Source organism: Phymastichus coffea, unplaced genomic scaffold, assembly GCF_024137745.1.
Source record: "Phymastichus coffea isolate CEN01 unplaced genomic scaffold, Cenicafe_Pcof_1.1 PCOF00105, whole genome shotgun sequence".
Classification (NCBI taxonomy): Eukaryota; Metazoa; Arthropoda; class Insecta; order Hymenoptera; family Eulophidae; genus Phymastichus; species Phymastichus coffea.
The window spans coordinates 860999-881501 of record NW_026706916.1 but is presented as its reverse complement, the minus strand read 5'-3'; the positions used below and the strand labels follow the sequence as shown (position 1 = coordinate 881501).

The window sequence follows — 20503 nt, the reverse complement described above, 5'->3', positions numbered from 1 at the left end:
CCTCGATATACAAGCACCGTATTTCTGTAATCTCGCCTCGGTTATACTTTTCGCGCAGGTCTCTCTTAGTCCTTTGATGACGGGTGCAGTGAGCTTCATGCGATAATCGCCGCTTGACGCTTGGGACAAATTATCGGATATTATCAGCGGCTTCGGACACTTCTTGGCATTGTAGTCGGGAATTTTTGATTTCAACGGCAAGTATTGAAATTTTTTCTGTCCACGTTGCTCGGAGAATGTGGGGTCGAGTCCATTTCTGCGACCACACGGCGCTGATTCTTCTTTTGGACAAGCCGAGTTTTCTCGAGGACTCGGCGGAGGTTCGCGTGCTGGCGCGGCCGGTTGCTTGTCGGTGCACACGACGATCTTGGCTTTCGTGCATCCCGAAGGATCGATGCATGCTTCGGCATGGATGGCACCGCCTTGCTCTCGCAGCACAATTTCGTCACACGTCGACGACTTTTGCGTCGTCTTCAGTTGGCCCACCAATTGGCTCATCAATCTGAAGAAAAATCAAACACATCGCGTGCATTCGCTTTATCGTCGCGCGCGATTGCAGGTGAGCTGATCTTTACTGCTTATCTTACTTTGAAATAGGGTCTGCTTGCGACTGATCCGCCTCGACGAGCAGGTACATTTTCGGTGCCATGCTCTTATTTATTACTTTTCGAGGTGACTTTTAGTTTCTCTCTCGCTCTCTCTTTCTCTCTTTCTCTCTCTCTCCCTCTCTCCCTCTATTTCTCTCTCCCGATTGCTATCGACGCTGTTTTACCCGCGATAAATATTTTCCTACTGCTCGGAGAAAATTCGGGGAGAGTTAGTTTGATTTGTTATTCTGTGATTTTATGTTTGATTGATAAGCAGCTAGATAGCGACTACTCCTCTGATACTTTTATTTTTTCCAAGTCTCATGAGAACAAAATCATACTGATTCTCTTGGAAACAAAAGCTTGCTTGTTACGAAAATTGAGCGGCTGAATTTCTACTTTCACGGTTTAATTTCAGAGCTGGTCGCTAAGTAGATACTTTTGTTACTAAATACGCATGATGAAACTGGCATACTCTTGCTTACAATTGAAAAGAGGGTCGATTCGTTTCTATTCATGGAAAAAATGCGCGTACCTTACATTGTACATTATGTCAAAACCAAGCGATAAAAAACGATGCGAGTTATCAAATTACTAATACACCGCTTTTATTTCTATACGTAGGCCGATAGGCTAGTTAGCACTACGCGAGTGCGGTCATAACGATTTAGCATTAATTAGCACTCTCGAGTCAGCATACGAGAATAAACACTAGTCAAGCCGCTCGAAAGAAAAAATAATCCCTTGCCTCGCTATGGAAATTGAGACATATCTAAGTTCATTCGAACTTTTATCGCCGATGCTCGATCGCCAACGCGATGTATCCTTAAGAGATTAAGAAAAGTATTGTATTACGCGTGTAGTACATAAATTTACCTCTTTTTTCATAGCTTGACAATGGTTGTCTGGCATTTTCTTTTCTCGTATGTGTACGTGGGCGGATTGGAATTCGGGAAATAATTAGCTGTGAAAAGAAGAAGTAACAATCTGTAAAACATTGTATTTTAATTTTCAAACCCTACGTTTCCAAAAGCCACGTTTAGAAAACAAGTTTCTCACTAAAATAAGAAAAAAAAAGAAGAAAAAAAAATCCTCTGTTCACAGCATATGTATGCAGAAGAAGGAACTAGTAGATGCGAAACATTGTCTTTCGTCATGGGCACGCATAACACAACATCGAAGATCCATAGCGCCGAGAGAAGCACGTTCCTCATTAGTCTTTTACGAATGCAAAGAGAAGGTTCCCATGGGGAGAGAAAGAGAGAAGTGCATCGCTTATTCGACGAAAAATTCGAAATGAGCGATGCCTAGACAAAAAAGACCACCGAACGCTTTTATGCTAATTGCATGAAAGTTCGGTTATAGCACGCTGCCGTGTGCTGCGTGCTTCTTCGGCGAAGAAGGAATTTTTTTTTCTTTCTTTTCGTAATGCGAAAAATTCGTGAGATGCAAGCTTGATTTTAGATCGTAAAAACGGGCGATCCAATGATGAAGTTTTATCGTGAGTATCGCCGATGCGATTTTTTTTTCAGGTTATCAGCGTCGCGTAGCAAAATAACGTACCTCTTATCGAGAAAAACGATTTTGTTTGCCGAACAAAACTTTCGTATCGCACGCTTACGGTCGACGATTATTATCCACGGAGAATTTTATTGCGCCACGACTTTCTGGCTACACCGCCACTTTTTCTTTCCCGATTCACTCAAACATTTTTACCCCACATGTCAAATTCCGGTACGTTGTTGTTTTTTTTTTCTTTCTTTTCGATTCGTCGCCGCGCACACTGGATTGAAGTGAGGAAAAGTATATATCTTGGCAAGCCCGGATTGATGTTTACGGGTTGACGTACTTTTTTCCGCTCGAATGAGATATATTTTCTTTTTCTTTGGCGGAGTTTCCGAACGTACAAAGATTGGTATTGGAATTTTGGATCGATAAGATTTGAAATTTGTCATTAAATTTCTAAATGCAAATCGAGATGCATTCGAACGTATTTTAGAAAGTTACTTAGTGTCTAACAGATCTTTCATACCATTTAAACTCGCACATTTGGACTAATTTCAAATTGTATTTCAAAATTCACTATTGTTCTCTTTCCAAGATCATCAACATTCATTATCTGCTGAAAATAAAGTGTGCAATACAGCGTAACAACCCCTTCGACACTTTTATTTTTTAAACACCACCCAACGCCATTGGAATACCGAGAATAGCATATAAATCCTCTCTCTCTCTCTCTCTCTCTTTCGGTCGGTCGGCCCCTTCAACAAACAAACAAACAAACAAAATGTAAGAAGCCTCCGCGCTGCACGAAAATACCTCGCAGCATCTCGCACGTTTCATCTAGTAGCTCCCTCCGCATTTAGCCGATGTATTTTCGTATACTAACGTTTTATCCGCGTCTGGATCGCTTGCGCCGCGTTCGATTTTCGTGTACGGGAATTATATTTACGAGCGAAAGATGCAGTCGTAAATTAAGATGCTCTTTACATCCGGTTTGGCTGAATTCTTATTGATGCTTTTCTTTTTGCTCAAAAAGTTACGGATTCTCATTTCGCCGCAGTTTATTTCCGTAACGGCACGTGCGTTGACTGATCGCCACTTCCTTTTGCCGTGCGCTAAGAGACCATCGTTGCTGCACCCACACACGAGCTAGCCAGTGAAAGACACGATCGCACTCTCGCTGTCTTCTTGGTGACTTTGACCTTTTCACTCGGCTGAGGAGATAAGGATACAATGTGTGGAGTGATGACTTGTAGCTTGGGAAAAGGACTCTTTTCGCTGGTTAATGGCTGTCTAGCTGCGGGAATTTAGTTGTTTGGTGGTCTTTAATGAGTTTGTTGAAAATGGAATTGAAAGGCGTACGTTGAATGGCATGAGTCTGAAAAATGGCATAAATAGAAGTGCAAAGATTGACTCGTTGGGAATCTTTTATTCTTAGCCAACATTAAAAAAAATGAAATCGGGCTAATTGGATGACAGTTGATTAATTAAAACAACGGTCGTTGGAAAACCGGCCAATGGTGATGATTTATTATAAATTTATGTACCTCATTCTGAAATGAGGAGACAATTGACATGTGTTTGAATAATTTACACGGTAACACTATGATAAAATTAGAATAGCACAGCGTCCCCATTCTTCGTATTTCTGTCTGAGGTGAATTTACGAGCCTCGTACACCCACACACGATTTCCGATCGTGGTAACGTACGCCCGGCCTCGCACTCTAATTAACGAAGTCGATAAAGAAGGGCGGCCGAACCGAACCGAAATTCAACGGAGGCCCCCCCCCCCCCTCTCTCTCTCTCTCTCTCTCTCTCTCTCTAGGCAAAAGTCCATTGAACCGCGGCGTCTCAGTCGTGCATCCGCCCGCCGAGAAAGCCAACGGAGAACGGCTCTCGATCGGTCCGCCAAAGTGATCGTCGCGTGGACGCGCAATTCTTTATCCCCGCGCACGGCATCTGGCACGACGGTGGCAGGAAGCGCGTGCTACTTGGCGAGGAGCGCCAAGCAGACGTACGTCCCGAGCGCGCGGACCGATTTCGAACGCGAGCGCAGGCGTTCCGTTTCATAAGCCATCGAATTCCGTGTCATCGTTAGCGCAACAGTGGCAGCAGCGTGACCACATTCCGCAGCATCGGGGCGCCGACGCGTCTGCCCGTCTGCCGACGAAGCCCACGCTTTTCGCTTGGCCTCCGATTAGCAGACAAGTCGGTGGAACAATGCCCTTTATTGGAGCACGCGGGATAGGAAAATGCTTCTCTAATAGCTCGCGCTGATCGATGGATCTGCGACCGAGTGCACCGGAGGAGGCTCGCCTCATTTCTCGTCGTGTCAGTCCCTTATGATTTATCAGCGATATAGCCGAAGAGAGGCTTTTCCATTCAATTAACTTGTATTTGCCTTGGAGCAATTAACGTAGTTAATCATTAATGACGCCTAACGGTGGGAACTTTCGGTTCCTCGGGCGCTCATCGTTCTCTCGCTCTGAAGATACACGCAAAACATTAGTGTAATTGACCCGACCAAAGAACACCAGAGCAGCCGCATCGAGAGACGTGTCGCGCCCGTGAAAAGGAAATCGCATTAGCGTGAAAGCCATCCGAGAACGCATCAGTCGCGCGAGCGCCTCTCTGAAAGTAGCCTTCAAAGACTTTTTCTTCTTCTCTGCCGTAGAAAGAGGGAAAAAAGCACTCGAAACTTGTGCGACGCAAATTCGCGAGAACGGAGAGCAGTAGTCGGAGGGTCGGAGGAGGAAGAGGAGGAGGAGGAGGAGGAAGAAGAAGAAGAAGAAGAAGAAGAAGAAGAAGAAGAAGGCAAGTGAAAGGAAGGAGTCTAGGCGACAAAAGCAGCGGAGCCTCTTTTGTGCGCAGTGTACACGCGCGTTCGCCGCTGTTGCCATGCCAATTTTTCCACTTTTCACTGCTCGACGAACCCCTTTCGAGCCTCCCGCTCTACGGAGCTCGTTTAACGAGGACGAAAATACGCGTCGCGCGCGTGCGCGTTGCCCCATTTCTCGCGCTAAAGCGGAAACGACGAGAAAAAAAGTGGCTTGTAATATTGGAAGCACGTGGCGTCGAGCGTTAATTTGCCGTGCGACGTGCTTACGCGCTGTCGGAAGCGACGGCGCTGTGCGCGCGCGTCAACGTCGGACTCGTCTCGTGCGCGCTCTCGGCTCCGGAGTGTCGTTCGAATGACCGAGCGGCCGGTGAAAGCGCGCGTCCCCGTAGACGTGATTTTCAGGTCGAAAAAGCACGTCAAAGTCAAGAGCGCGGGGCGGAAAGCTGTCCTAACGGAGCCGCGCAGCAGCGCGTCGTCGTCCGGAATTTGAGCACCGAGCCGCCAGAGTCCGCCAACGTCGTGCCTCTCTCTCTCTTTCTTTCGCTTGGCCAGCAGTCGACCGGCTGCCGGCTGGCTGGCAGACGGTGCTCGCGAGACGAGTCAAGCGGACGTGGTGCGCGCGCGCGCTCGTGTGCTATTACTATGGTGTTTTCGGTGTGCAAGTGATACATTCGAAAGGAGGGAGTGTGATACACATTTCGATACAATGTTGAGTGGCGAGCATCAGCAGATAGCAGCAGTGGAAGTCGGTTCGCCGAAGAGGCGATCGACGTTCTACGTGTCTTTGGACAAGAAACAACAAGGCTTTCCATTGCTCGCTTCCAAGACGGCGCCCAACGTGCCATTACTCATGAGATCGCCGCAAGATACTAGCAGCAGTGGCAGCGGTAAGAAAGTCGTCGGCGAGCCAAGGGCATTAGAACCAAAGGGCAAAGTGCAGTCGTTGACAAGGATTTTCGAAGCGCCCAAGAACAACGGCAGCAACAATAATAACAACAGCACGAATAAGTCGAACATGGAAAGCAGCGAAGCGAGGAAAAAAGTTGAGCGTACGAGGTCGTTTAAGACGATCGAGCGCTTTCAAAATCGATTCGTCGGCAAGAAAGATCCAAACCGACTAAACAAAACGCAGTCCAGTGTCGAGGTTAACAAAGATCTCCAGCGACGAAGTAGTAAACACGAGGAGCCACCAGCTGCACCGACAGTCGAGAGACGCCCGGTCATTCAACGCACCAAGACGAGCGAAGCGAGGAATCACGCGAAATCGGTGATCGAGCCGAAAGCACAGGTCGGACCGACCCTCGCCAATATATTGATCAGGCGAACTCATAGCACGAAATTGGCGAGAAGTACCAGTGCGTTGATTAGAAGCGACAGGCACGATTTTGCAGTCGAAGAATTGCCGAAGAATGTTGGATTGGTAATGGGTGCTGGGTTTGAGGAGAACGACACCGATGGCGGCGTGCACTCAGGTGAGTCACGCACCTTGGAATTTCGGCAATTTACGGATGTAACGGTGTGACGAATGTTTGTTATTGAATGATTACACCGAGTATACAGAAGCCAGGCCTGTCTAATCGGAGTCCCTTCACATCGCGTTGTTAGTACGCACGCGCGCGCACGCTTTTCCTTTTTTTATGTAACAATCCTTTCGTCGATTAACCTTGGGTACGAAACTAATCAATGACTTTCTATTGTCCAATTAGCAGCTGTAAATCCGTGCGAATTGCAACCGGTTTTCTCGTGTATTTGAATATCGCAAGTAGATGTAGTTGCGTCCTGCAATTGCGAGTTATTTGGCTTAAAATACATGTAAGCATCACACATGAATTATAGGGTCAGGGATATGCGTATAAAAAAATAATAAACGAGAGATACCGTTTCTAAGAGAGCGAATAAAGTATTTATGGGCTGACAAGCTGCCGGCGCGATGTAAAAAAAGAGAAGAGAACGTTTTTTTTCTCTTCACTTTTTTTTACGTCGGCTCATGCAGCATGCTTCTTCGAGCATTTGTTATTTCTTTGTGTTTTAATTTTGTAACTGCACTTTATTTTTTCAAGGCGATATCAATCGCACTGCGATGCGAAAGCTTTTTATTAATAAGCATTGCTATTATCGCGTCGTGTTTATCATTGCGCAAGACTTGCATTTGCGGAAGAACTATTCGTAAATAGCTACGACATTTCGAAATATATATATATATATATTCATTCGTTTGCAAGCACACGAATACCATCGTGATAATGACAAAGCATTTCTTTCCTTCTCACGTGTCCGAGCAAGAGAGCGAACTGTATTTTTACGCAACGGTATCGCGATATGCAGCTCAGCAATTTAGCGCGCGCAGGAAAGAAAATTGGAGCACGTGGACCGTGTAAAAGAAATTGTTGAGTTAATTGACTTGTATTTACGTTTTTCGATGCGACGATCGTAAGCTTCCATCCAGGGGGCTCGACGTATGATTCGCATGGCTTCCGCGGAAATTGGAATGGGAAAGTCACATACTGTCATGCAGCCGAGATAAACTTGGAGTCACAATGACGACGCGTTCGTTCCAATTTCCATGAGGCTCAGCCCCGCGCAATATCGTGTCCTCTCGGGAACATGACGCGAAGGGCGAAGATGAGACTTGAGTTGAATATCGTCCCGAAAACTGATTTGTGCTGGCCTGCGCAAAACAGAGAAAACACCAACGAAAGCTCTCTCTCCGGGCGAAAATTACAGTGTCATTATGAGCAGAACGGCGTTCTGCTTGCCAGCGTAATAAAATAAATCCTCTCGCTCCAAAGTGGATATCGCGCATTTAAAAGTTCCTCGGAGGGCGCCTTCAATTAATCTATTGTTCGCAACGCCAGACAATGGACCGACTGTGTGTTTGATTATAATTGGACTCGCGATTTTTCTCAATCTAACCGAGGGATTGATTATGCAAAATAGTCCTTTGGCTTTATAATCTCACCATCATCATTTCCACTGCTAATCAGATATCCATAAATAACGATCTCGTCGCATAATTATACGAGGCATATATAAGCGGATTAAACTTTGGCGTCGGAGGGAAAACGCACGCGCGCGTGCTCGTACAGTACGGCTGTTTTTTTTCGGGGACCCACTTGCGCGCACCTGCCTCTCTCTTTTCTCTCCGCAACAGCCTCTTTGTTCGGCCACGCACGCATGGATGCAGGGATACGTCGCGCGCGTGACAAAGTTGCGAAAAAGTAGAAAAAAACAAATAGCCGTAGCTCGTTGCCACATTGGCGGGAATTCTATTAATACGCGTGCGTTCATCAAATCGCTAATTTCGCAATCGACACCGCGTACTTGCCTTCTCGGCTCAAAAAGTGTGCATAAACAACGATTAGCATAGAATGAGCGCAGCGCTCGTCGACGAACAACTCAAAATAAGAGAGTGTTTTCGCGCGAGAAAAGAAAAAAAGAACAAGAAAAGTGTGACTTTACGACGGAGCGAAGACGCGAGACCCTCTGCTGCACCGGCAGCGAGTTGCGCAACTCACGTGGTCGCCCTTCAAGAGTCTCATTCGATATCGAGTGAAAGGCCGAAAGATATCCGAACGCGCGTTTTCCAATTGGCTTGCGTGCTCTAGTTTTTCCCGCGTGCACAAAAGACTCTTAATTGCCGCGGGGCACAGCTCGGCCTCTTATCGCTCAAACGACGCGTAAATTGGCGCGGGGATGCAGTGGAGTTGCCGGGTCTCTCTCTCTCTCTCTCTCTCTCTCTCTCTCTCTTTTGAAGCGGATTGCGCGATCCGTCGTTTCGCGCATTTTGATTGCGTTATCAACGTGCGCATTCGCATATATGCGCTGCGGGATAATTGCGCGTGAGCGCGTTCGGCCGAAATTGCTCCGTGCGCGCACGTACCTGCTCAATGTTATTATCTCCGAAGGTACTTTATACCGAGCTCTCAATTGTGTGCACTGCGAAAAAGAAATTTTCAGCATTATTTATTACGATTGTAAATTTTAAATTGTAATATTGCCGTACGATCGTTAACCTTTCACTGGGTTGTTGATCGGAACAGTGGAAAAACTGTGCACGAGATCGTTATATACCGATGGTAAATGACAGCTACAATTATCTACAATTATCATTTTCATGAATTATTGCGTAAACCTCAAAACTAATGTCTCGCTTAAAATCGCTCTTGTTGATAGCCAATACGCAGCACGCTTCGCGACAAAAACTGTCTGCAGCAAACAGTCGTTGTTATCAGTTCTCGTTTCAGTCATGCTTGCAACAAGAAAAAGAAAAGAAAATTTTTTTTCTCGCGCAGGACAATTAGCGTCTTCGCTAATGCGGAGGCATCGCCGATCAATCTGACACGCGGCAGAGCGTTAAAATCACAATAGGACAGAAGTCGAGGCCAACTTCTTCGCGCTACGTGTTGCCGTGGTGGCTCATGTAAATGCTTGCATCCGAGGTACATTTACTCCTACGCGAGGCCCCGCTGTCGTCGCGCGAAACCGTTACGCAGCGGGCGTCGATGATCAATCTCGTCGGAAATGTAGATCGCTCACGCCGCACGTATGTACGTTATTCTCAAGTCCGATTAATTGTATCCGAAACTGCGTAGCCTCGATCGATTGTTTTTCTTTAGCGACCGATGAATAGCGTTTCGCGGTTCTTGCTGTACTGTGTGCATTTATGGAAGCTTTCGGGAAGCAAGGGCTGCTTTCGACGTACGAAAGTCATTTTTCTACGGCAAAGAACGAACGTAGTTTTTTTTTTTCGCTTTAACGGCGGTTTGCAAAATACTTCTTCGCCGAAGTACGAAGCACGAGATGTCGGTCGCCTCTATTGTCATCCTTAATAGACGAATCGAGATGTCGCGTTCGCGCGCGTTAGTTACGTTCTCCCAATCGAAAGGACTCTAAGCGAACGGTTATTTATCAGTGACAACAAAAAGACGCCACGTCGAGAAGGTAGACGGAAAGGAATATCGGTTGACGCGGACACGCGCAGTTGGCGGAAGTGCCGAACAATAATCTCTTGCGCGCTCCGCGAGAATATGCCAGGAGTGGATTCCCATACGCGAAGAAGAAGCTCGTCGAGCTCGCGATATTCTTTTGTTTCGTTTTGTTTTTATTTTGTTTTTCTTTTCTCCAGTTCGTTTTCTCACGCGATCGTGCTCGGAGCGCGTAGGGCCGCCGAAGGCTCTCTCGCTCTCTCGTGCGGGTGCGCTGGCTCTCGAATTAGGCTGCGACTACTGTTTGGAATGTACCGTCTAACTAGACTCTTTTCCTCTCGAAGTGTCCAATTAAGCAGGTATTTCAAGCTCGCACGAGTGAGAGAGGCAAATGCTTTCGCGGGTTATTAAATATTGGGAAACACTCCGCGTCGGGCCGGCCATCGAACCAAGTTGAGTTACGATCTCCAAGTAAATTTATAAGGTTCTTCGCGATTTTACGTAATGCCGCAGCGCCATCCACGCGTACACATGTATATTCGATTTCGCTCTCTTCGAGCATGGCAGTTTTATTCGATTTTGTATAATCGAACTTTCAGTTCTGCCGGTGCAGTATCGAATAAGAAGTTTGAGAACGCACGCGGGGGGAATGTATAAAACGGCTGAGCAATAAAATTTCGTCCATCGAACTTTCCGATGGAACGCGTGCTATTCAACGTCCAGTCTCGCTAAATCTTCAAGCTAAATCTTCGTCATCGGGAAAAATTCAGATTCATCAACGTCAGCTAACCAATACGCAATCATTTGCAGGCATTTATTTTGGTCGCAAACATAAATTTCAACGCAATAAAACCATCATTCCAGCACCCCTCGCGGTATGCGTATGCAAGTTTGAAAAATCGCTGTTTTCCCCAATAGACGAGAAAAAAAAACGAAGGAATCTCCAGCTCATTTATCTCGAACGTCTGTCATTTCGCGGTCGCAGCAGCAGCTACTGAAGTGGAGAAGAGAAAAAGCGTAATGAGGGTATGCAACCTTGAACAGGCTGTGCGCGTCGGCATACAGGAATTTTTATTGTTTCTCGAACAATGTTTAATGAGGTGCGAAATCTGGTTTGCTCGACTTTGCAGATACGCCAAAGTCACGAATTTTTCTTCCTGAATTTTCCCATTTGATCTAGGAAGAAAAGCTGCGTGAAAGGGATAAATTGGCTCCGAACGCAACATCTGCGGTTGACCCCGAGTCCTTCGAATGAAAAAGAAGAAGCTTCTTCTCTCTCCTCCTCGTCGTGTCTTTTACGAAACTTATCTTCTTTTTCTGCGATGACTATCGCCATTCTCTCGCACGAACCTTCTTCTTGACTTTATTTTCCCTTTCGTTAATGAGCATTGTGTGTAGAAAATTCGTTCTATTTTACACAAAAAAGGAGAACAAACATTTTTTTCCGCGGCAGAATTAAGCGACCTATTAATTTGCAGCATCCCTCAATCTTCGATAACTAATCTACCTTCCAGAAAAGGTGCAAGACAAAAGAAAGAAAAAAAGGAAGAGTGCTAACCGGCAGTTCGTCGAGAGCGGCTGAGCTGGCTCTCGTCGTATAATTGAAACTAGCGATATTGCGATGCGGAAGGAGAGTAATTGCGGAGCGTTCACGTACTGAGCTTGATGAGCCGTACAAGGGCCACTTTCTAGGAATCGATCCAATTTTCATTTTCACGCTGTACCGTTAGCATATGTTGCGCGCGCGAGTACTCGAGTGACGAAATCTATACGTCGGAAAAAAGTAGATGACGCTGCGCGCTCTTCTGGAAAATCGTGATTTATGTAAACGTATGCCCACGCTGCGCGCACGAAATAATCCCCCGTGTCATTTGACGATCATTTCCCGGCGAACGTCACATCTGTCAAAAGAAACAAAAAAAATCTTTCCACCCCAAATGTGCGGGAAAAATCGAAGGTGGAGATAAGGGAACAAATATCGACGATCGATGCTTATTGCGCGTAAATACTGGATAAACTCGTGTTAGACCTTTTTTTTTTCATAGGACAAGAGAAATGTATGGTCTACTCAGCTGCAATGTCGCAGGTATATTTCGGGATATTGTATTAGCTTTATATAGGCGACAAAGCGCACGTGTCTCTCTCCCTTTTTCTCCTTTGTGCGCGTGTAAAAAGACGCGCTCGCGTTTTTCAAGAATTTATCCGAGTGTAATGTCTCTCTTTGAAGTTTTATTTCGAATTGAACACGCACTTACAGATACAAATTTTCTTCCGGAGTTTTTGTTTTCGTGCGTGCAGTCAAAACCAACACGTTGAGAAATATTCATCACTGATCTCTGGCCGAAAGAATGACAAAAAAAAATACGCATATGCACACAGGGTTTCCGTCGCTCGCGACGCAGTGCTCTATTTTTATCTTTCTCTTTCCATTTCCCTATCTCCGAGGTCTTTTATCTCCAACAATGGACCGCACGCACACGCGAGGGTGTTTGTTTAGGATGGAACTAAAAAGAAAAAAAAATAGACGAAGGGAGCGTGGCGCAGGCACGCGCAGGCAAATTTTTCCGAATGGAAATTTATGTCCGCGCGAGCGATCGCATTTAACGCGTGTAAATATAAAAAAGGGTTAACGCCCATAAATATCATTTCCGCAGCATCGTAAATTCGAGGATGGGCGTGCGTAGGGAGATGGAATAAAAAAAAAGAAGACGCACACATTTGTACAGAGGCAGATGGTGTTTTGATGGTTTTGGAGTAGGCACGAATAATTTTACGATCGACTAGACTCGATTGTGCGCGTATACAAAGCGCGCGAGTTGATGTTGACAAGAGAGGCATGTACTACGGAAAGCTCGGTGCTCCGCAGCGAAAAGAAATCTCCAAGCTTCGAAACAACTTCCGGACTCCCATTAAACTCAATTTCGCTCTCTGCACGTGTTAGTAGCACGCGACCACGATGGTACATGGTATAAGTAAGTTGACGGGTTGCGCGATATGACGACGACGACGCATGCGTTTGACACAACTTTATCGGATTTATTACGCCAATACTACACTGATTATTCAATCGAAGCAATAATCGCAAGTGGTATAATGAATAAATGAAGTTTGGTCTTGCAATATTTCAAAAAGGTTCGACGGGTCTTTATCGTCGTTGATCCTTCGTGGTCGAGTATGAGATAAAAAAGAAATGTCTTCCCAAGAGAATTAATTTTCGCGATGCGAAAGCTATCCAAGCAGCGAGCTACACGTCACGCACATATATACGACACACGTATACAGAAATCACGCGTTTTCTCTCTGCTGCCTACGATTACACGGCCAATTTCGCTCGAGCAGCAAGCATAGTGGTGTCTGTTTGCATGATCGACCAAATTGGCTGGGGAAAATGCAAATGAGAATATTTATTGGGCGCGCGGTCTATAGAGATTATTTGTTTTGATTCGATTGAGGGAAACGAGGAGTTTCACGTTGCGCTGGATGCTGGCGGGAAAGTGGCCATTTTCGCGTATATACGTTAGTTTGCGATTAGACGATCGTTACGTGAGTACACATTTTTTTCCGAGTTCACGCTCGTACATTGCGTAAGATCGCTCGATTGCGTTATATTAATGATGCGCTGCGATAAAACTATTCGAATTTCAACCTCGTAAGTCATTGTTCGCGTTACTCCATGACAAATCGATACGGTATCGAAATGACAGTAGCATCGTCTCGATCAAAATCTTAGTTAAGCTACTCGTAAGTTGCAACTTAGTCTCCTGACAATTTGTTTTCGGTAATTATTGGGCATGCGAAGTCGTGCATCACGATAACGTACAAATACGCAGGCGACGAAGCGGTCTAGCGCGGGATTAGCATTCATTGCGCAAACTATGGGCTTGCTAGCAATGATGCCATTGTTCTGTAACAGTTTTTCAGTTGCTTACGCTAAATATAGGGTATTGGGCCAATAGCAGTAGCGTTAATCGGTTGACTCGCTTCGTAAAATAATTAGATCTTGATGATTGTCCGATTATTCAGAGAAACGCGAGTTGGCAACTAATTAATTCGATTGCTACTGGTTTGCGATTAGGAAATTTAAATTGCATGTTTTCCTTTGGGTACGAAGACTACCAAACTTACTGGTATTTTACGGACTTTTCTGTATCGAAAGCGTCAACACGAGTTATATTACCACTGAGAGTGCGTTGCTGACTTCCACCCTTTGTTAAGGGGATTCCGTTGTATAATTCGTACAATTTTCCTCGCAGCTGTCAGTTTTCCCCCCAAAAAAGCAGTCGTCGATAAAGATCACAAATTAAAGTTCACGTATTTAAAATAAAAAAAATAATCAAACACAATAGTTAAGTTAATCCGCGAAAATGCGTCCCTCCGCTCGAATAGCGCCTGATCCCTTAAAAGCTAGTTTATGTTACTCTTACTTGGTTGGCCGGCATTAGTGTGATGGCGGGAGGGGGGGGGGGGGGTATAGGAGTGTGTGCCGCGAGTAGGATGTGACCGCGCCTGACGCACGACGTATGTACGAACGGAAAAAGGGCTTTTCGATCTGATTAGAGCTTGGAAAAATAACAGCCGAGATTCTTGATCCGAAAAGTAGACGCTGCGGGAAGAACGTGTGCGCGCGTACACGTCGCGAGCTGGTTTGGTTGTCACGCGCATTATTATTGCCATTGTCACCGTCACCCCCGAGTTATAGTTTGCATAATTTACCATCGCATAGATTCGGGCCGTTCCAAAATTAAATTTCGTAAAGTCCCGAGCTTGAATTAGTACACTCCCACGCAAGATGCATAAAGGGTCAAAGGATCCTTCGTCGAAGAGAGAGAGAAAGAGAGAGAGAGAGAGAGGATGATCCTTCGTACGGCCTCCTCTGTAAACAAGGCCGTGTTGCATTCCTATCGAACCGGCTTTCGAGCATGTGTGTGACTCACGTGTGGAGTCCACGAGTGAGAGAGAGAGATAAGTTTTCTTCGGAGGAGAAAGAGAATAAACGCCGTTTAAAAGAGGAGGCAAGGGGAACTATATACTCGCGCCCGTCGTCGAAGGATTGACTTACCTGCTCCTGCTCTTGCCGCAGCGTGAAATATTCTACGTGAATTGCCTTGACTTTTAAAGGGATATATTGAGCTGTTCATTTCGCTAAACGTATATCGACACTCGACGTCCTTCTATTTTTGCTCCATTCCCAATATCATCCAATTTCAATACCGGTGATTTATTCGCCTTGAGCGACCGCGCCACTCGATAAACAAAGCCGCGCCGCGAACGAAAGTACGTACCGAGAGCGACATTTCGTGCGCAATGCTCGAATAAAAAGGAATTGCGCAGTGATAGCACATGGCGTATCTCTCGCTTATTGGCAAAGAACAGCGATGGCGCACACGAAGCTCATATAGCCCTTCTTGCATCGTCTATTTTTCTTTTTCTCTCGCTCTCTCGGTTCAACGACTCCCTCGAGTTATTTAAAGTCCTCCCCCTTCTCTCTCTCTCTCTCTTTCGCTATGTATCTCAGTATACCGTGCTTAACCCACATTGCCCTTTTTCACCTTCGCCTGCATATCATGGTGGGGTTGTCCCGTCGACGATATTTGACGTTCGCGTTTAATTCGCGTGGCGAGGTCAAAGTACATACGGAGTCGGTATCGTCAGTGCTCGTTTAATTATTCATTGGTCGACCGGACGAGTCGCTTTACACAGCTGGCTTTACACTCGTGCCAAGTTTCATTGATTGCCTGCAACGCGCCATGCAAGAAAGTTGGTTATAAAGCTGATTGGATGAGAACGGCGAAGAGAAGACGGCGGTCTAACGGTGCGCCGAAGCTTGCCAGCTAATTCGTCTAGCTCTCGCTGCCGAAATAATATTCCCGGAGCGAGAGCGCTCGGCGACAGCGGACAGCGTCCTCTTTGGGTCAAAGTGCCATTAGGTGCGGGCGCGCGATTGAAGCTATAAATACTGCACACGGAGGTGGGGCAGCAGAGGAAGAGTCGACGGTCATTGTACTCGTGTTTGTGGGAGGAGGAGCAGGGCAAAACTCGATTCGGCCGTTCGCGACGAAAGTAGCACGTGATTATCGTATCGACAAGTGCACGTAAACCTCTTCCGTCGCAGCTACAATCATAGAACATTACAGTTGCGCGTGCTTTCGGTTTCTTTCGGAGGACGCGCGAAACGAAAGCGTAAACGGAATGCTCGTTATAAATCGTGAAAGTGCACTTTCTACGTGTGCAGTCTGTCCCCTCGCTACTGATGTATGGCATCACGTGAATTTTTATTATCATTCGGTGCGGCGCTCAGATGAAAGATTGACTCGCGTGACTAGGTATTTAGAAAACTATTAATAATGTGCGAGCACGAAATGTGCTTGGAATGCCAAAAGCTTCTGTTCCGCTTGGAAAATCAACTCGCAGCTTTGAAACAATCAAGTTCATCGTCAGAAATATTATTACCGCAACCAGCGATGATCAAATATTCGTTAACTAAGTAGGGCATTTATTGCCTTAGTCAAATTATGCTGGCATGAAAAGGAAAGTTATATATTTGAAGATTAAAGAAGGAATAAAATCACTTATTTTCACCGTAAGAATAATTTCTTTGGAGTTATCGGTAAAAAGACATCGAACAAGCATTATGATAAAATTTTTTGTGAATCGATATTCAATGTGTCAATTTATACGTACCACTTGAAAATTTACACTTTCTTAAACTTGAAAATTACATTAGGTATATGCGCTACATCCTGATATTTAACGTCAAAACGCTTCCATTTGAGAGCAAATTTTAGCAAGAAAGAATGTAACTAATTTTGTTAGCGTCTTCAAGACATAAGTCCATTACGTAAGTTTTGCAAAGATGAAGTTTTCCCATCAAATTCCAGTAACTATTTATTTGAGATTAGGATTGTAGATGAGTTTTATTAATGAAGTAAACCAAAATATTCTGGTAGAGCATTGACTATACAACGATAGGTGTATCTAGTTCCTCATAGTTTTTTAAGTATTCCTAAAAATGTTGAAAAATCATTTATTAATTTGCAAAGTAAACATATTTCAAAAATGCTTCGACGATAATGAAAACTCATCATTCTTTTTTATTCAAACCTGATTTAGAAAATGCACTTGTGCCTTTATCCAACGACGCACGTGTTAAATTTTTTCAAAAAGAGCACGAATTCACGTCCCCGTTTTAAAAGAGTTGCGGGTTAAGAAAACACATGTTTTTTCAAATGGGAAGTAATAACGACACAGTATTGAAAGTTTTTCAAAATTCATCGCGGAAATTGTAAGAATTATAAGTATGAAGAACTATAATAAAAGTTATGTATTAAAATTGATTGAAAATTTATTAACAATGCTTACCTCATTCCTTGAAGAAAAAGAACGTTTTTTTTTATCTGAATACTCTTTGAACCCACGCGAAAAGATATTTACTATGCCTTTAGCAATTGTCCTCGTTACTTTAAGATTTTCTATTGTATAGTAAAAATATGTTTATCGACAAATACGACAAAGCAACAATAATGCGCTCGCGAGTCTTTTATTCTTATATCCCTTTCACTTTCATGTCACCGAGAGATAAACTTTGTCGTTGATTTATAGAGGTTGAGAGAGAGAGAGAGAGAGAGAGAGAGAGAGAATCATGACTAATCCTTGCAAACAAGAATTTGAAATTTTTGTTTTTAATTTAACTTCAAGGCAATCGAAGAAGACTCGTGGGGAATTCATTATTTCAAATGATTCGTAGGCAGCTCGTTTTATTTTTGCACCACAACTAGTGAAAGTAAATATAAAACTAATGCTCACTTTAAATGTGAATCAGCTAATTCATGACTAAACCAGATTGGAAGCCATTATGACATTTACGTAAATATAATGATCAAGCAGTCGTAAAATGAATAATAAAAAAATAGGAATGCAAAGCATCCGAAGGACTTTTTTTCTCACCACGAGAGAGTCCGCTTATTCGGTCGCTGACTCACTCACAGTCTGGATACAGGAGATCAGGTATATTCCTCAGCACTGCGGAACACACATGGAATACCCGCGATTGGCCAATTAGCACGAGCGATTAACCGTTAATTACATCCATTAAGGGGCAATCTTCCGAGTGTATTAGTCACTGGGAAATATTTTCTTTTTTTACGAAAAATAAAAAAAGGCGAGTCGATGAGTGAGGCGCTGGATCATTTAATTGTATGATGGAAATGCGTATATTAATGCCCGAAAGAATGCTTTCCGTGCACATTTTACACGTTAAGAATAACACGGAAGTGAAAACGTCTCGGCAAATATTTTAATATTGGAAAAAGGTGAAATTGCGTGTATTGAAATTATTTGAAAAATACTTGTTGCTTTCCTATAATACGTATAATTATTTGAGCAATTTGGTCGATAGTTAAACAACAAAAAATCACAGGCCATAATTTCGTCAACGTTTTTCCCCCGCATAAAAATAATCCGTTTCCCTGAACACTCTCACCTATAAATCAGTGAGTAAGACGAAAATAACGTTGGTTATTTACTCTTTCTGTTGCAGGTGAGTTATAAAAAGCCAGTGAAAGTCGTCTAAAGAATCCTCTCAAAGTACCGACCTCAGGTAAGCCGTAAATTCTAAGCAATAAGCAACGAAATTTTCGTGAAAAGTGGAGAGCGTTTAATTTCACAAAAGGAAGCGTTTCCGGTACGAAGCTTTCAAGCTCTAACTTTGTAACGACGTCTCCCTGCCTCTGACTATTTTCGTATATATGTTGGCTTGGGAGGAGGTTTTTCAAGTCTGTTTACCCTGCAGGCAAAGTTTTCGAGTTTTAGTTTCCTCCGAGGCTTGAAATATCTATGAAGTCTCTTAGCTTTTTTTTGTGCTGCGCGGGAGTTCAGAGTTAGAAAGGAATACAAAGGCTTTCCCGATCGAACAAATCGCATATAAGAGAAGTGATCAATTAGGATTCGCGATGGCGATCGACAGGAGATTTAAATCTTGTACGCGTCGCTGTACGTCAGTTTTTTTTGTTCCCGCGAACAGTGGAGATAATCCAGCAACGGGTTTGACGTCGACGCGACGACGTTCCCCCTCTTATCCGGTTTTCTGAAATGCTGCGCGTTTACTTGCACAGATACCCTGCAGGCCTTCATAGCGCGGAATATGAGATGCGGGTAATGGTTTTTTCGGATGGAATTAGGTGGCTACGGGCTCGTCTGGCGTCTGCTTGCAGATGTTTCACGATGTGATTCCGTATAGAAATGAAGCTCTAGGTTGATTTACGAGCTGCGCCGTTTCGACAGCCTTCTCCTCGGTCAGTTGAAGACGATGTTGGAATGACGCTAGGTAGATATCCGGATAATCGGCATGAACTTGATCTGAAAACATCCGTCGGTAAAAAAGGCGCGCGGCAACTTGAGAGTTACAAATCAACGTTCGATTACAAGGCAGAATAGCATTGGTGTCGATGATCTCCGCGGCGCGTGTATGAAGTCGCTGTGAAATATATCTCCTCCTTTCTTGCTTGCAAGCGCTCACGATCGATTTCCTGCGTGCGCGCCTCGCGGTGACTCGCGCGCATTATTAGCTGCGCACTGCACTCGCGGCGCTGAATTAATGGGCTTGCAGTCACTTCTTTCGCTCTTGCTCGAGACTTCTACGTTTATTCTCATATTTAAATAAGGATTTATTATTCGAAAATCAACAGCGTTTTCATTGTCGTTGCGATAATTTGCTTAGAGGCATGATAACATCAATGGACGAGTGGTTGGACAAAATACTCTGAGTAGATAGGCTCGTTGCCTGGTACGATGAAAATACGATCTCATTTTTTTCGATTTGCCAAAAAGAAATCGTATTGTATAAAATCGAATTTGAGTCACGAGTTTGGCGCACTTTATATCTTCATAATAATTACATCAACCTTTATTGAAAAAAGTATTTCATCTTCTGATGTTATCGAAAATTATGCATAAAGTTTAACAAATATCTATTACGATTCATGCATAATTGTTGATCAATTGAGAAAGGCAAATAATTACAAAATAACTTACGTGCGCACGAAATTGGTCGAAAACAAAATGTGCAGAATCACTATTTTGAATATATAATTTTATGAAAAATTGTCAAAAGCTTGATGACATTACTCTACAAACATTTTTTTTAATTAATCATGCTCGCTTTCTGAATTTTTGCTATCGCGTGCATAACCAGTGCAGGTGTAATATGCAGCTTGCAATGTCGCACCTGTTCCGCTTCCAGCGTGATGTACATTTTATATGTTCATATTCTGCACCAAAGTTGTTGAAAACTAACCGTTCAAGACAGTTCGAGCTGAACTAACGAAAAATAATTGTACGCTCTGAAAGACAAAAATTGTCGGTATGTCGAGAGCCCATCATAATTTGAATTCTAATTCGTATACAGGCATTTAGTGATCGTCTGTATGGTATAGCGCGGCAAAGCTTAGCCGTAAAATTTGCTCGCTGTTGACAATCGCGCGGCGTATCGAGCTGGTGTGTAAAGTCGCATCTGTCACGCTGCACTGCCTGTCCCAATTACCTTTAATTATTGCGATGGCCGCAGCGCACGTTGCGATCGCAGAGCCTGATAATTCTTTTCCGTTTCTCTTTCTTTCTCCTCGAAAGGCTTTTCTCGGCGCGCGTATTGCC

General features: G+C 44.3%; 1 protein-coding gene across 5 annotated transcripts in view; it reads left to right on the top strand.

Moving 5' to 3' along the window:
- The first annotated feature begins 5521 nt into the window (after window positions 1-5521).
- The window catches only part of LOC131670242 (ras GTPase-activating protein raskol), a 46348-nt gene continuing 31366 nt past the window's right edge, over window positions 5522-20503 (top strand). For all 5 annotated transcript variants that reach the window (XR_009302431.1, XM_058945680.1, XM_058945679.1 and 2 more), the window contains exon 1: window positions 5522-6403. Coding sequence is in view for 4 of the 5 variants with exons in the window: in XM_058945680.1 (XP_058801663.1) it covers window positions 5638-6403 (766 nt within the window). In the remaining variant the exon portion in view is untranslated. The remainder of the gene's footprint in view (window positions 6404-20503) is intronic.